Here is a 14,327-nt window from a genome sequence, read left to right as displayed (position 1 = left end):
ACTGAGATGTGTTAACCATAGATAATGGGGGTCTGAGAAAGTTATGTATATTACCTAGAAGGGGCAAACCTAATTCATGTAAATACTTGTGATTGATCCAATCACAAGATCACAGATGTATGGTTTGGGCTGGACTTTGAGCTGGTTCCTGAGACTATGGAGGACCACTATGCATTTGAATCTGTAGTGGTACAACTAGACTAGGTTCAGATTGGCCTGATCCCCAGCACTCTGCAGTGCCATCCTTGTTAGATGTCCCAGCTGAGCCTGGCTTCTGCCAGAACTGTGTGCATGAGTCAGGATGTACCCAGACCAGGGATGTACCTCAGTCGCCTGAGCATAGGCGCTGATATTTTTCCTGTAGTTTCTTCCCAGACATAGCTGTATCCCATTTGTTCTTGAACCAGAACAAAATAAAGTTTAAAAATATGTTATTTAATTTTAAATGTAAAAAAGTGGTTTAAAGGTAGTTGGAGGATTGTCTAGCAAGGAAGTTGGGAATAAGGTGGATAAAACAGAATAAAAATTGACCTGATAAAGGACTAGTAAAATTACATCTATAAATGTTTCTAGTTTGGGCCTCATTATCTTATGCATAGAACAAATAATTGTTTCGTTGTTTCCTGTATAGATTTAACAAAAACTATCTGTACTTTCTCCCCACGACCCCCACCTCCCTGTCCCCTTCCCGGGTTTACAGGTGCTACTTTTACTGACTGGTTTACTTCTTATGTCAACAATGTTGTATCAGGCGGCTTCCCTATCATCAGAGACCAAATTTTCAGGTATTTCACTTGGGACTTTGGGATTGAAACGATTATAAATCAGGAAATAACCATTAGTTACAGCTTATGAGATGCAGTTTCCAAGAAGATTAATAACAAGACCTCTCATTATCTTAAATCTCACTATTTTATTCTCACTTTATAGCCATTTGAACAGCCAGTATTTTTCTTAACCTTAAGGAATCAGGAGAAAAATTGATTTCGATTTAGAAGCTGTGGCTTATAGTATAGTTTCTTTTTGAAAAAAAAATTATTTGCCAATTAGTAGATGTATTATGAATAGCAAGTCCCTAACTCTTAACTCCTGGCAAATACTATGTACTATCTCTAAAGGGAACATACAGGTATTAAAGATAGTATTAGAGGTAATACTGGTTCACAGCAGCCTGGCTGGCAGAAATGATAGATTAGTTGTACATGAGAGGCTTCTAGAATAACATGAACACATTTTATTGTCAGAGCCACTGTTGCTAGGTATAGTTGGGTTTTCAGATGTCCCAAAAGTTTCTTAACTCTGAAAACTGAGAGGGGCTCTTTTTAGTTTCCAAATTAGTTTTGGAATCATTATTTGAACCACTGATCATTGAACCTGGACTACTCTTATTCCTGATCCAGAGTCTTCAAGGTTTTCTAGTTTGTAATTTCTAGTTTTCTTCTGAGCTTACTAGGTTTTTATATACTTTTTACTTTTAAGGTCCAAAATATGATTTAAATTTTGATCATAAAATAAAGTATAAAAGCTATTTTGCATTGTATCTTTAAATCTTTTATCTTACAGACTTGAAGTTAGTTGATTAAAAAATGTTCAATTTTTAAAAATTACCCAGGTATGTTCATGATCCAGAGTGTGTAGCAACAACTGGAGATATTACAGTTTCAGTTTCCACATCGTTTCTGCCAGAACTTAGCTCTGTACATCCACCCCACTATTTCTTCACATACCGAATCAGGTGAGAATTGTAAATGGGGTTGCCTTTTATTTTGATCTGTCTTTAGGGTTGTGTTGTTGTTATTGCCTCATTTGATAAGATACATAAAACATTTTGAAAGGCAGCTTCTTGCTGAAGTGTGGAGGAAGGTGGTTAACAAGTTATTATATTAAAGTTATCTATAATATAGTGTTTTTAAAGTCCCTTGAGTTTACATTAACCTCTATGTTATTCGACTATTTCTTGCAAATATATTGCATGAAGTATTATGCCAGGTACTTTGCAAGGTGGACGCTAGTCTGTAATAATCATGAAAGCTCACTATTAAGAGTTGTAATCCATTCTAGAAGCTGTCAGATTGCCCAAGGTAAAAACCATGCATTTAAATTTTCATCTGGTCTGTCTATATTCAGTTAAAAGCCTAATAAATATTTACGGAGTGCTACCTGTGTATCAGATATGGTGTTAGGATTGGATTTGGTTTAGTAAAAAACCTAATAAATTCACTTTAATTAGAATTACTCTGTACTATGACACAAAGGCAACTTACAGTTGTAAGGGATAATGGATACATTGCTTTTATGTGTATTTTTATAAATTTTGTGATATGTCTTATATATACTTATATTTAAAACGTGTACATGCATATATACATACTGGAGATATTTTAGTAATGTATACTTACCAGGATGCACCCTAGGATTTGATATTATGTGCAGCCTTTGACATATCCAGTATATCCATGTACAGATGTTTGTTTTAATTGTTTGATTCAGAACCTGCACAGTATTGAGACATGCTTAATATAACAACATTACACATGCTTATAGGGTACTCAAAATGAAAATTATATCTTTAGCAGATTTCTAGAGAAGTGGGAGTAAATAATAGTATTGGGAAACAGAGACAAGGTGTAATGCCAATAACTGACTAATGATATTTTGCTTTGAGCTCTCTAGAATTTAATGGAAGAAAGGGAGACAGGTTGCATAGCCTTGCAGTGAAAAAATAATATCATTTTTTTAGAAAAAGGTTTTCATGGCACTACATTCTAGAAAGCATTTCCCACACTGATCTTATTTGACCCCAAAAGATTGTTGCCACCATTGGGTTGGTAAGTTTTTATGTCATTTTCTGTTGTTGAGCCTCACTGAAAGTCAGTTAACTAAATTGAGAGAAAGCATTTTGATGGTGGAGTCAAGCTAATCTTTGAGAACTTAACAGAAATAGATGGTTAACACAGACTCTGTGTTGGGTTTCTTAATTTCCTTTGGAAATTCCTTTCATTTAAAGTCAAAAGTCTTAAAGTAAAAAAATTGTAGCTCTAAAGCAAAAGAAACAAAACCAGACCAGATCTATGTCTCTGCTACCCCACTCCCTTATCCAGGATTGAAATGTCAAAGGATGCACTTCCTGAGAAGGCTTGTCAGTTGGACAGTCGCTACTGGAGAATAACAAATGCTAAAGGGGATGTTGAAGAAGTTCAAGGACCTGGAGTAGTTGGTATGCAACCAAAAATTTGGGTTTATACATCAGTTGCCTCTAGGACATTTTGGAGAGCATATATGTGACATACACCTTAGAAATGCATGATGTACTTAGCAGATAAGACTGTGTCGTTTAACAGCTGTCTTTACAGTGTGAAAGATACCATAGGTTCTGGGCTTTTTCTAACAGTAATACTTTGCTTCCTAATATCATGTGCTGTAAAGGCTATTATTATATCAGTTTAGTACCTTAAACATGAACTTTTCTAAAGTTAGAGCAAACTCAAAGTATTCAGGGGTATTTTCCATTCTGTGGGTCTCCTGGGTTCCTTTTTTTTCCTTCTTAAGTTCAGTATTTTTTTTGCCAGATAATTATTCATTATCATATTCTATAGGATTACAAAGGGCAGAAAATAAATTTCTATTGGTCATATTTTTGAAATTTAGGTGGAAATGTTAATAGCACAGATTTTTATTTGTGGATTTCAGTCGTCTTTAGCTCAGATTACATTGACATTCAGCCTTTTTAAAAATTATAATTATCTTAAGTTTCTGAACCCCCAGATTCTTCAGTTTTTCTTTTTGTGCTTCAGGAAAATAACAGCACTGTATTTAAGCTATGTACTTCTGTTATCAGTCCTAATAAGCATATTCAGAATTCAGTTTAAAGTTAAATCTACTGCCACAAATAGATTCATGTTTTACATGTTTATTTAAGGAATGTTTCCTGGATATATTTGAGGACCTAATTGCTAAAGAATTTTATTAAAACTAATTATTTTTCTATTTGGTCCATTGTTCCATTGGACAGACCTCTCTCTCTTGTGGCTGCCATTTTGTCTGGCTAAGTGTTTAGTATGTGTCTTTAGAATTTTATGTTTTAGTCTCTTCCAACTTTAAAACACTTAGGTTACCCTTAGCTCTGTTTGAACTAGTGTCTAACTGTGACACTTTTATTACTCATGTCTTAAAGATGGTGTCTTCAATATAGCAAAGCATTTTGAAAAAGAAAATATTCCTGTTTTGTTTTATCTAAATATTCTCCCTCCCTCTGCCTCACTATAGAGGATTAGGGGAATACCAAAAAATAAATAAGTAAATAAAGTCAATAAATAAAATACTTATAATAACATCACTGTTAACATTTTTTATGTTTCCTTTTAGATCTTTTTCTAGCTGTGCATTTATTTTAAGATAGTTTACATAATCCCACAAAAAAAAGGACACATCTTTTTTTTTATTATTAAGGTATTATTGATATACACTCTTATGAAGGTTTCACATGAAAAAACAATGTAGTTACTACATTCACTCATATTATTGAGTCCCCCCCCATACTCCATTGCAGTCACTGTCCATCAGTGTAGTAAGATGCCACAGAGTCACTGTTTGCCTTCTCTGTGCTACACTGTCTTCCCCATGATTCCCCCCCCACCATGTGTACCAATCTAATACCCCTCAATCCCCTTCTCCCTCCCTCCCCACCCGCCGTCCCCCACCCCTCCCCTTTGGTAACCACTAGTCCCTTCTTGGAGGCTGTGAGTCTCCTACAGTTTTGTTCCTTCAGTTTTGCTTCATTGTTATGCTCCACAAATGAGGGAAATCATGTGGTACTTGTCTTGCCCTGCCTGGCTTATTTCACTGAGCATAATATCCTCCAGCTCCATCCATGTTGTTGCAAATGATAGGATTTGTTTTCTTATGGCTGAATAATATTCCATTGTGTATATGTACCACCTCTTCTTTATCCATTCATCTACTGATGGACACTTAAGTTACTTCCATATCTTGGCTTTTGTAAATAGTGCTGCAATAAACATAGGGGTGCATATGTCTTTTTGAATCTGAGAACTTGTATTCTTTGGGTAAATTCCTAGGAGTAAAAAGGATACCTCTTATTTGCTGTACTGAATAGCTAAATCTTATACTTTGGTTTATTGTTACTGTTTTCTCTGCAGGTGAATTTCCAATCATCAGCCCAGGTCGGGTATATGAATATACAAGTTGTACTACATTTTCCACAACATCAGGATATATGGAAGGATATTATACCTTCCATTTTCTTTACTTTAAAGACAAGATCTTTAATGTCGCCATTCCCCGATTCCATATGGCATGTCCAACATTCAGGGTGTCTATAGCCCGATTGGTGAGTTAAATTTTCCTCTGGGGCTGATATACATGACTCTGTAGAATTCAATCCCAGAGGGACGTTGTTGATTATCCAGACAAATGGTTTATAAATGGTGTTCCAGAGAACCCTAGAGATCCTGAGGAAGTATCATAGGGGACCATGTGAATATGTTGGGGGAGGTGGACTCCACACGATTGAATCAAAGTAACTCTACTTATCTTTTGTTTGTTTTTAGTAGACATCACTTTTTTTTTTAGCAATTTTAGATTCCCAGAAAATTGAGTAGAAGATATAAAAATTTCCCAAATACCTCCTGCCCCAACACATGCATAGACATTCCCATTATCAATGTCTACCGCCAGAGTGATACCTTTGTTACAGTTGATGAACCTATATTAGCACATCAAAATCACGCAGAGTCCATGGTTTACATTAGGAGTCACTCTTGGTGTTGTACATTCTATAGGTTTGAACAAATGCATTATAATGACATGAATACACCACATAGTATCATATAAAGTGGTTATTGGTTTTTAAGGTTCAGCCTCTTTTCCACTGTTTTCAAAAACAGTTCTGTGGCCTAATGAGAAACACCACATTAGACCAGTTAGAACAGGCTGTATTTCATCAAGACTGGGAAGACAATTTCTTAGTGTTTTTGCTAAAACTCCCAATTTTGTAAATTAATGGAAATATCCTATAGCCATCATTACAAAGAGGGCTTAATGAATGGACTTGTATTTTCAATAGTCTCTCTTAGGGATCATTTCCTAAGTCAACTAGGCATATTTTTAAAATCTCATTTTTAGGGTTACCTTATGACAGGTGTAACAGTACCCCAGTCTTATGGGCTGTAAAATGATTAAATAGAATTATGAAGGTCCAGTTATACAACAGGATTAATGTGTGAGAATTGTATACCTAGAATGTAATTGAGTTGTAGGTGTTGTTCAGAAAGTGCTCTCTGGCTCCTCGGGTGACCCTGATGGGTAGGTCTGAAATAAGTCTGGGAAGATGGATGTGACATTAACCTAGCCAGAGCTAACACATTCCCAACTCCAGTTCAGAACTAGGAGGGTGATGATGAGATAAGCCAATATACTTCTGGTATGTCTGGTGAAAGGAGCTACAGTCTGGGTTTGGAAGTGAAGTTTAGCTTCCCTCCTAGTGGAGAAATGCTTTCTATTGTATATTTCTAGTACTTGGAATTTGTTACTTCTGTAATAGTTCAGTAAAGCCTTCTGGAGTTCTCTTTGTGGAAAAGTTTTGAAATATGAATTTGATTTCTTTGATATTCATATTTTCTATGTCTTCTTGTTTCACTTTTGGTAATTTGTGTCTTTCAAGGAATTTGTCCATTTTGTCTAAATGTTAAGTTTATTGTTATAAAAGTTATTTACAATATTCCCTGGATATCCTTTTAATGGCTGTAAGAGCCATAGTCATGTCTTTTGTTCTTAATATTGGTAATTTGTATTTTCCCTTTTGTTAATCGGTTTAGCTAGGGGGTGCACTTTTATCATCATTTAAGGGAACAACTTTTGGTTTTGCTAATTTTCTCTATTGTTTGCTCATTTTCTATTTCATTGATTTCTGCAGTTATCTTTATTTCTCTCTTACTTATTTTGGGTTTAATTTGCTTTTATTCCAAGCTTCTAAAGGTAGAAGTTTAGATTATTAGTTTTAGACCTTCTCTCTAAGCACTCCCTTAGCTGCATTTCACAAATTTTGATGTTATCTTTCATTAACGTTTAATTCAAAACATCAGATTTCCCTTGTAATTTAATTTTGGTCTATGACTTTTCTAGAAATATGTGAATTTCCAAACACTTGGAGATTTTCCAGTTAACTTTTGGTTATTGATTTTTAATTTTATGGTTAGACAACTTGCTGTGTATAATCTAAATCCTTTTAAAATGTTTTATGGCCCAGAATTTTGGTCTAGCTTGGTAAGTAATCCTTGTGTATTTGAAAATAATGTATATTCTACTACTTGAGGGAATGTTGTTCTGTAACTGACAGGTCAAATTGGTCAACTATTTTTCAAGTCTTCTATATATTTCCTTTTTTTGTCTTTGTTTTTTGAGAGGTGATTATTGAAATTCAGCTGTAATTATGGTTTTGTCTATTACTCTTTAATTCTGTCAGATTTGCTTCATGTATTTTGAAGCTCTGTAATTATATGTGGACATGCTTAGAATTGTTATGTCTTTTTAATGAAGTACTTCTTTTATTGTTATGAAATCTCTGTCTCTGATAATATTCCTTGTCCTAAAGTTGCTAATATTCCTGAACTAATTTGTAAAGAATGTTGAGGTTTCTTTGGGCAGGCAGTTAAGTTACGGTTGGGTCTGCTTGATCCTGTTGAGGCTTGTTTTAAATGGTTTGTTAGGGTAGATATAAAGTAGCCTTTACTTAAGAACAGTAGATCTCAAACTTTTTGGTCTCCTGCCCCACTTAAGCTGTCAAAAGTTATTGAGGACTCCGAAGAACTATTGCTTATGTGGATTTTATCAGTGTTTCATGTTAGAAATGAAAACCGAGAAGTTTTATAAGATTTACTTACTCCTTTTTTAAAGTTTAAATTTTTAAAATTTATCACTTTAAATTATAATAAACTCATTACCTGTTCACCCTCTCTTAACTATGTTCTTACTTATTTAGAGTTTTAATTCCTCCCAAACACAAATAAGCATATAAAATCTTGACCTACCTTGTGGAAAACATTTTCTGTCTCTCAAGAATAAGAAATCAATAAAAAGAAATAGGAATTCTAGACTTACTTCTAATCAACACTACAGAGGCAGGGGAACTGTATTTGTATTATATTGTATTTGTATTGTATCTTTCCTGTTTAAATATTAGTTTTCTTGATAGGGAATTTGAGTTGTTTTCCTTTCCTGTCCTCTAACCAAGTACTTTTCCTTTTGCTGCATACTTCGAACACCACTATAAATATATTTTTGGTTGGTCTTCTGCCTTTTCTTGGTTGAGGTGGTTTGTTTTGGATACGTTAGACGCTCCTGCCGCTCACTGATTTCCATTCTTACCTGCATGTTCCACTTCCCATCTGCTGTTTGCATATGTACACTTCTGTCAGACATCATCAGTAATCTCCCTCCTTAACAACACTGATTTCTTTAACACTTTTTCTGTTTTCTTCTTCATTAAGATAATTAATAATTACACTACTGATTTAATGCTTTAGAATTTCCTAACCTCCCTCCTCTCCCCCTTTTGATCTTCTACTGGATATTGAAGTCTTCATTAACCTACATGAAAAAAAAATCAAAAGATAAAAATATTGGATCTTATGTCATACTTACGTATATTTTTGCTGATTATTATTGTTGTTAGTGTTATAATAAACCTTAAGTGACAGTTCCTTTGACAAATCTGAAAGGATAATTCCTTTCTCCTATATTAATTAATTTGCTTGCTCAATCAATATTTATTGAGTACCTGCTAGGTGCCGGGAATAATGCAGTGAACAGTACAATCAAAATATCTGCCTTCTGGGATGTAATGTACAGCATGGTGACTATAGTTAATAATACTGTATTACATATTTGAAAGTTGCTAAGAGAGTAAATATTCACAAGAAAAAAACATTCTGTAACTGTATACTGACGGATGTTAACTAGACTTACTGTGGTGATCAATTTGTAATATATACAAATACTGAATCATTCTGTTGTACACATGAAATTATTATAATGTTGTATGTCAATTATACCTCAATAAAAAATTTTTTAAAAAGAAGAAAATTGGGGAAAAAGAAAATCTCTGTCTTGTAATTTATATTCTAGTTGAAAGAGACAAAGTGTAGCAGACAAACACTATGTATTTATGTCAAGTAGAAATAAGTGCTCTGGAGAAAATCAGAGTAAAGGGGTTAAGGAGCGTCCTGTGGGTTGTCCTAATACAGAGATGTGTCAGGGAAGGCCTCGGTACATTTGAGTGGAGACTTGGAAGAAGTAGAGGGACCTAGATGGGTATGTGGGGGAAGGGTGTTCGAAGCAGCAAAAAAACAGCAAGTGCAGAGGTCTTGAAGCACTGGTTTGCCTGGTATGTGTGAAGGACTGCAAGGAGGGCAGTGTAGGTGCAGTGCAGTGGACAGGGCAGAGCGGCTAGAGATGAGGCCAAGAGGGGCTGTGGGGTGCTGGATTTGTAATGCCATGAAAGCCTCAGTGCAAGCTCTTCTGCTGACATCATATCACATGTTTCTGAATACTTCCCACACTGCCAACTAGGTCCTTGCTGTTCAGAACTTTATGTAGCCACACCTTTCATTGAGTCTTCAAATACATGAAAGAGAAAATTGACTGCCTAGAGTAACTCAAGACTTGATCAGAGACACTGCTTACACAGAATTGAAGTTCCCAAGAGATGTGTTCAGATACTGCATGTTCAGCATCACTACTGCCCTACTCTGAGAGCCTTCAACAAGTTTAAAAGTAGGGGTTACCAGTGGTGGTTGGATGGAAATGATGTGTCTTTACAGTGGGATCTCAGTAGAAGTCTAATTCAGACCTCTTGTTGACAGCACAGAAAAGTTACCAGTAGAGGTTATACCTTATTAATAAGGTATTAGCAATTTCACATCCTTTTTCTGTAAGCATATAGATTAATAAAGAATTGTTACTTAATACACTAATATGATAAATTCAGTAAAATTTATCTTGGGTTGCTAGGACTGGTCTGTTTGCCACCTTGTATGAATTCTCAAGTACCATGTAAAAAATAGTACTGTATTAAATATATTTACCATTAAAACCACATTAAACATTTTTAAACATGAAAAAATATACACTCTAGAATCTTGATCAGTATGTGCATTATGAAAATATACTCTTCAAGTCTGTAAAAATTCGGTTTAGATTCTAGATAAATGAGAATTTGCATTAAATACATATAAAAAATTGATAGAGGTTCTTATCAAAAGATTGTTTTCTCTTTCAAGGAAATGGGTCCTGATGAATATGAAGAGATGGAAGAGGAGGAAGAAGAGGAGGAGGAGGAAGATGATGATGACGATTCAGCAGATATGGACGAATCTGATGAAGATGAGGAGGAGGAGAGACGGAGGAGGGTCTTTGATGTTCCCATTCGCAGACGCCGGTGCTCTCGCCTTTTTTAGCAAGCCTCTGCTGATAGAAGCACTGGGATAAATCCAGTCTGTTAAATAGATTTCTCAGTCATGTAAATAACGAAATGGTTCCCAATATATAGCAGGAAAACTAGCATGAAGTATTGTTATATGGGTTCTGGGTTCTAGGTGACCCTCCATTAGGAACTGGACTGTTTTGGTTTGCTTCGCGTTTTAGAGGTAGAGGAGGAAATGGCAATCTTTTTTCTCTTCTAGAAGTGAATTAGGGGAATTGTTCTCTAATTAAGGAACAGATGTTTCTTTGTTTTGAAATATTTTATACTTATAAAACATGGAGATAGAAGGGAATTGTTTTGAATAAGGATTTAAAGCATAGCAGAAATACCTAAAGGATAGAAAGAAACTGACTGAATGATTCTGTGAAAAGATTCCTTGCAGTTGTCAGTTACTTAGAAATAAACAGAATTTGTATTAAGGCTGATCCATGTAGTGATTCCTATATATTTTGTACTCACAGGAAATTGACTAAATAGCTTGAATGCTAGTTGTTTGTCCTTTCTTAGACAATCTATCCTTGAATTTTATCACTATGACCTTGACCTTGCATATTTAGCCTTCAACTCTACCAACCTTGAATTTAATTTAAAATCTTCAACATTACTTTGAATTTAATTTAAAGTCTTCAACTATGATCTTTATCAGATTCATAGATGCATCATTTTTGAAATATAGTGCGTGAAAGTATGTATCATGTTTATTAACAAGATTCTTCACAATGTCTCATGTAGTCTAAATTTGTAAATACTGCTTCTGTTTTGTGTTCCCTTTATACACTTGACTGTCTGACTTTGTGATTAAGTGACATAAATTTTATGTTAAGATTAAGTATGTTTCCTGAAACATGGATTTTTTTTGTAATTATATAATTGAGAGTTTGGAATGAAATCCTCCAGTGTCAAAAACTCACATTTTACAAACAAATTTTGGTTCCAATCCTGTATTTTGTGTCGTTGCCTATTTTCCATAAACAAATATAAATAAGCCTTTGCTCTGAAGATGGAAGATGAGCTCAAAACTCAGTGGCCTGTTGCCAGAGGCTGATTCAATTATTTCCTGACTTTGTACCCTGACTTGTGCTCCCCCTTCCCTTTTCCCCAAGAACAGTTCTTTTGTAGGGAAACCTTTAGGAAGGAGGAGGTATGTACAAGGTTAGACAAACTTACCTTTCCATATTGGCACTTGTCAAAATGTTCTGAAGTGGAATAAGTAGTTTTCCTGCTAGTTTTTTAATAGAGTATTTTAGGCAACCAAATCCTTCCAGTATGGCTATCTCTCCTTTTTTTAAAAAATCAACCCACAGATTTTTTAAAAAACAAACTTTCCCAGTAAAGCAATAATTTAGAAGTGATGTTGGAAGTTAAAGCTGGTCCCAGGATCCCTTGCCATTCTTTGCAACTTTTTCTTTCCTTCATGACCTCTTCTCTCTCAGTTCCTGGAATACTCATGGTACCCCAGATCACCCCTGCAACCTCATCCAATCCTTACTCCTCAGAAGCTTCAGGCTTACTTATCCTCTCGTCAATATTCACACTCTTAGTATGTTGAATGAATGACCTCTAGTTCATACTAAAGTGTGACTGAATAGTTGATAATAAGCTCAAGTGTTTTTATTTCATTCACAACAATGTGTATTCACACATAAAAGTGATCTAACAGTCAAGGCTATGCCTTTGGTGGAGCGAAGATCATTTCTGGCTCTGAAGTCCCTTCAGAACATCACCTATCTTTCACTCATTTGTCTAAAGCTTGATGTGCCAGGGTGAGACAGGTAACTAAATAATGAGACTTGCAGCTTAAGTAGCTTAGGGATTACTTTTCTCCTGTGAAAAGTCAGAGGTAACTAGGGCTGCTTTGGTGGTCCAATGATGTCATTCAAGATTCCTTCCATCTTTCTGTTCTACCATCCTTAGCACAAGACTTTAATCTTAAAAGGTCACCTCATGTTTGTAAGATGGCAGCTGCAGTTATGTTTTATTCCAGGAAAGATTATAAAAAAGGGAAAAATTAAATGAAAAGTAAAAAGTCAAAGGCTGGAGAGGTAAACCAGCCAGGTCTCTAAGCAGTCATGTGGAGAATAGGTAGAGAAAGGGGAGGAGGTACAGGAATTAACACATGCAGCATGGTGACCTGGTGTGACAGGACAGTAATGGCTGAGTAGGACACACTACAGGACTGAGGGCAGTAGCAATAGGTGGGGACTGAAAAGGCGATGGAATCAGGATACTGAAAAGATAAAGTAGGAGATGGTGATGAAATGTGAGCAAGTGGAAGAAATCAAAGTTGATTCCCAGGTTTCTGGCTTTGTTTATGAAATTGCAGGAAAAGCAGTTGAACATTGGAGATGAATTCAGATTTGGGAACATTTTGAGTTGAAGATTATCTGTGGGACATATAGGTGATGTCCAGCAATCAGTTGGATGTGAATATAAAGATCAAGGGAGTGGTCAGGAGAATAAAGATTTGCAAATTATCTGCAAATACATATATCCCCAAGGTGCTATGGTGGATGCACTGTAGTCTCCCAGGGAGGACACATAGCATTGGTTCTCAGTCCAGCCCAGGTAATACCAGACTATGAGTGGATAGTGGGAAAGAATTCAGACTGAAAGCAAAATCAGGAGAGTGCCATCCCAGAATCCAATACACTTTCAAAGAAGGAACAGCTAATGGGATGCATATAAGATAATGGCATGTGAAAGAGATTTCTAAACAAGCCATCATAGGAAATACCAATATTAGCTGTTTTAAGCAGTCACACTTTAAACATTCAAAGCAAGTCCTTCTGATCTGAGACTTGAATTTGTATAAAGGAAAACCAAGATTTGTGCACCACCAGTGAAATTCATCCCCTGACATCCCAAAGCCATTAAGTCATGGGTAGAAGGCAAAAGTCATAATCAGTTATCCTATGATTTCCTGTGCTTGAATTTTATTCAACCCCTCCCAATTCAGAAAATTCAACCCCTCCCAATTCAGCATAAGCAGTCTTGAGATGTAATACCTGTCTTTTTACCTCTGATCCTCAGTATGTCTCATGGTCCTAACAAGGGTCAGTCTCTGGGAGAAACACTTGTATTTTTTGCCCTTTTTTCCCCACGCTCCCTTGCATGGCGACCTTTTAAAGACAGTTCTACCGTGGGTGGGGCACTTTCCGAGCGACTAATGGAAACGTCAAATTACGTGGTCACATAAAAATAGTGTTCTAAATGGTGCTTCTGGTCCCAGACCGGCCAATATGAGCTTTTCAGCTCACAACAGAGTTGCGTCTTGGTTCCAAACAAGTCAAAAGGCTTGGGTGTGGCTGTAGCCAACGGCCATCTGGAAGGCGGCCCGAGTCCCAGAGCAGAAAGGAGCCTCAGGCTGCAGCAGGGTTTGGCAGTTGGGACGAGTAGGAGCTTGGCATGAGCACAAAAGAGTTTTAAAAAAACTTCATAATTTTTTTAAAACAAAAAATGGAAAATAAGGAGTCTTGGAGTTTCATAATGATTTTGTTTCCGATAATAAATCGGAGAAGAACGTCATAAACTGTCCGTTTCAGAGTTTTAAAGGTCTTACTCTTGACCTGGTGACAGGTTTTTTTCCAGAACCTAGCGGGGCCCAAGTCACCCTGCGCTCAGCGCTGCGGGCCTCTGACCACGGCCGGTTGCCCCGGGTGCAGTGGGCACGGGGACGACCACGGGGCTGGACCCCACGGCTGTAAGGAGCCGCGGGCTCGCAGTACGCGGCGCGCAGGGTGCGGCCGGTGTCCGGGCGACGGGCGGGGGCGGGGCCTGAGGGAGGAGGCGGAGCCCGCGGGAGCCAAGGTTATAAAGGCGGGCGGCG

The 14,327-nt window shown here is 36.5% G+C and overlaps 1 protein-coding gene across 1 annotated transcript in view; it reads left to right on the top strand.

Moving 5' to 3' along the window:
- Positions 1 to 10,821, top strand: part of FBXO3 (F-box protein 3) — a 29,694-nt gene extending 18,873 nt beyond the window's left edge. The window contains exons 7-11 of the mRNA XM_036891701.2: positions 701 to 785; positions 1,613 to 1,735; positions 3,102 to 3,217; positions 5,160 to 5,350; positions 10,299 to 10,821. Of these exons, the coding sequence (XP_036747596.1) occupies positions 701 to 785; positions 1,613 to 1,735; positions 3,102 to 3,217; positions 5,160 to 5,350; positions 10,299 to 10,475 (692 nt within the window). The 3' untranslated portion in view covers positions 10,476 to 10,821. The remainder of the gene's footprint in view (positions 1 to 700; positions 786 to 1,612; positions 1,736 to 3,101; positions 3,218 to 5,159; positions 5,351 to 10,298) is intronic.
- The last annotated feature ends 3,506 nt before the right edge of the window (positions 10,822 to 14,327 follow it).

The sequence above is a fragment of the Manis pentadactyla genome, chromosome 9 (genome assembly GCF_030020395.1).
Source record: "Manis pentadactyla isolate mManPen7 chromosome 9, mManPen7.hap1, whole genome shotgun sequence".
Taxonomy (NCBI): Eukaryota; Metazoa; Chordata; class Mammalia; order Pholidota; family Manidae; genus Manis; species Manis pentadactyla.
This window is presented reverse-complemented; position numbering and strand designations above follow the sequence as displayed.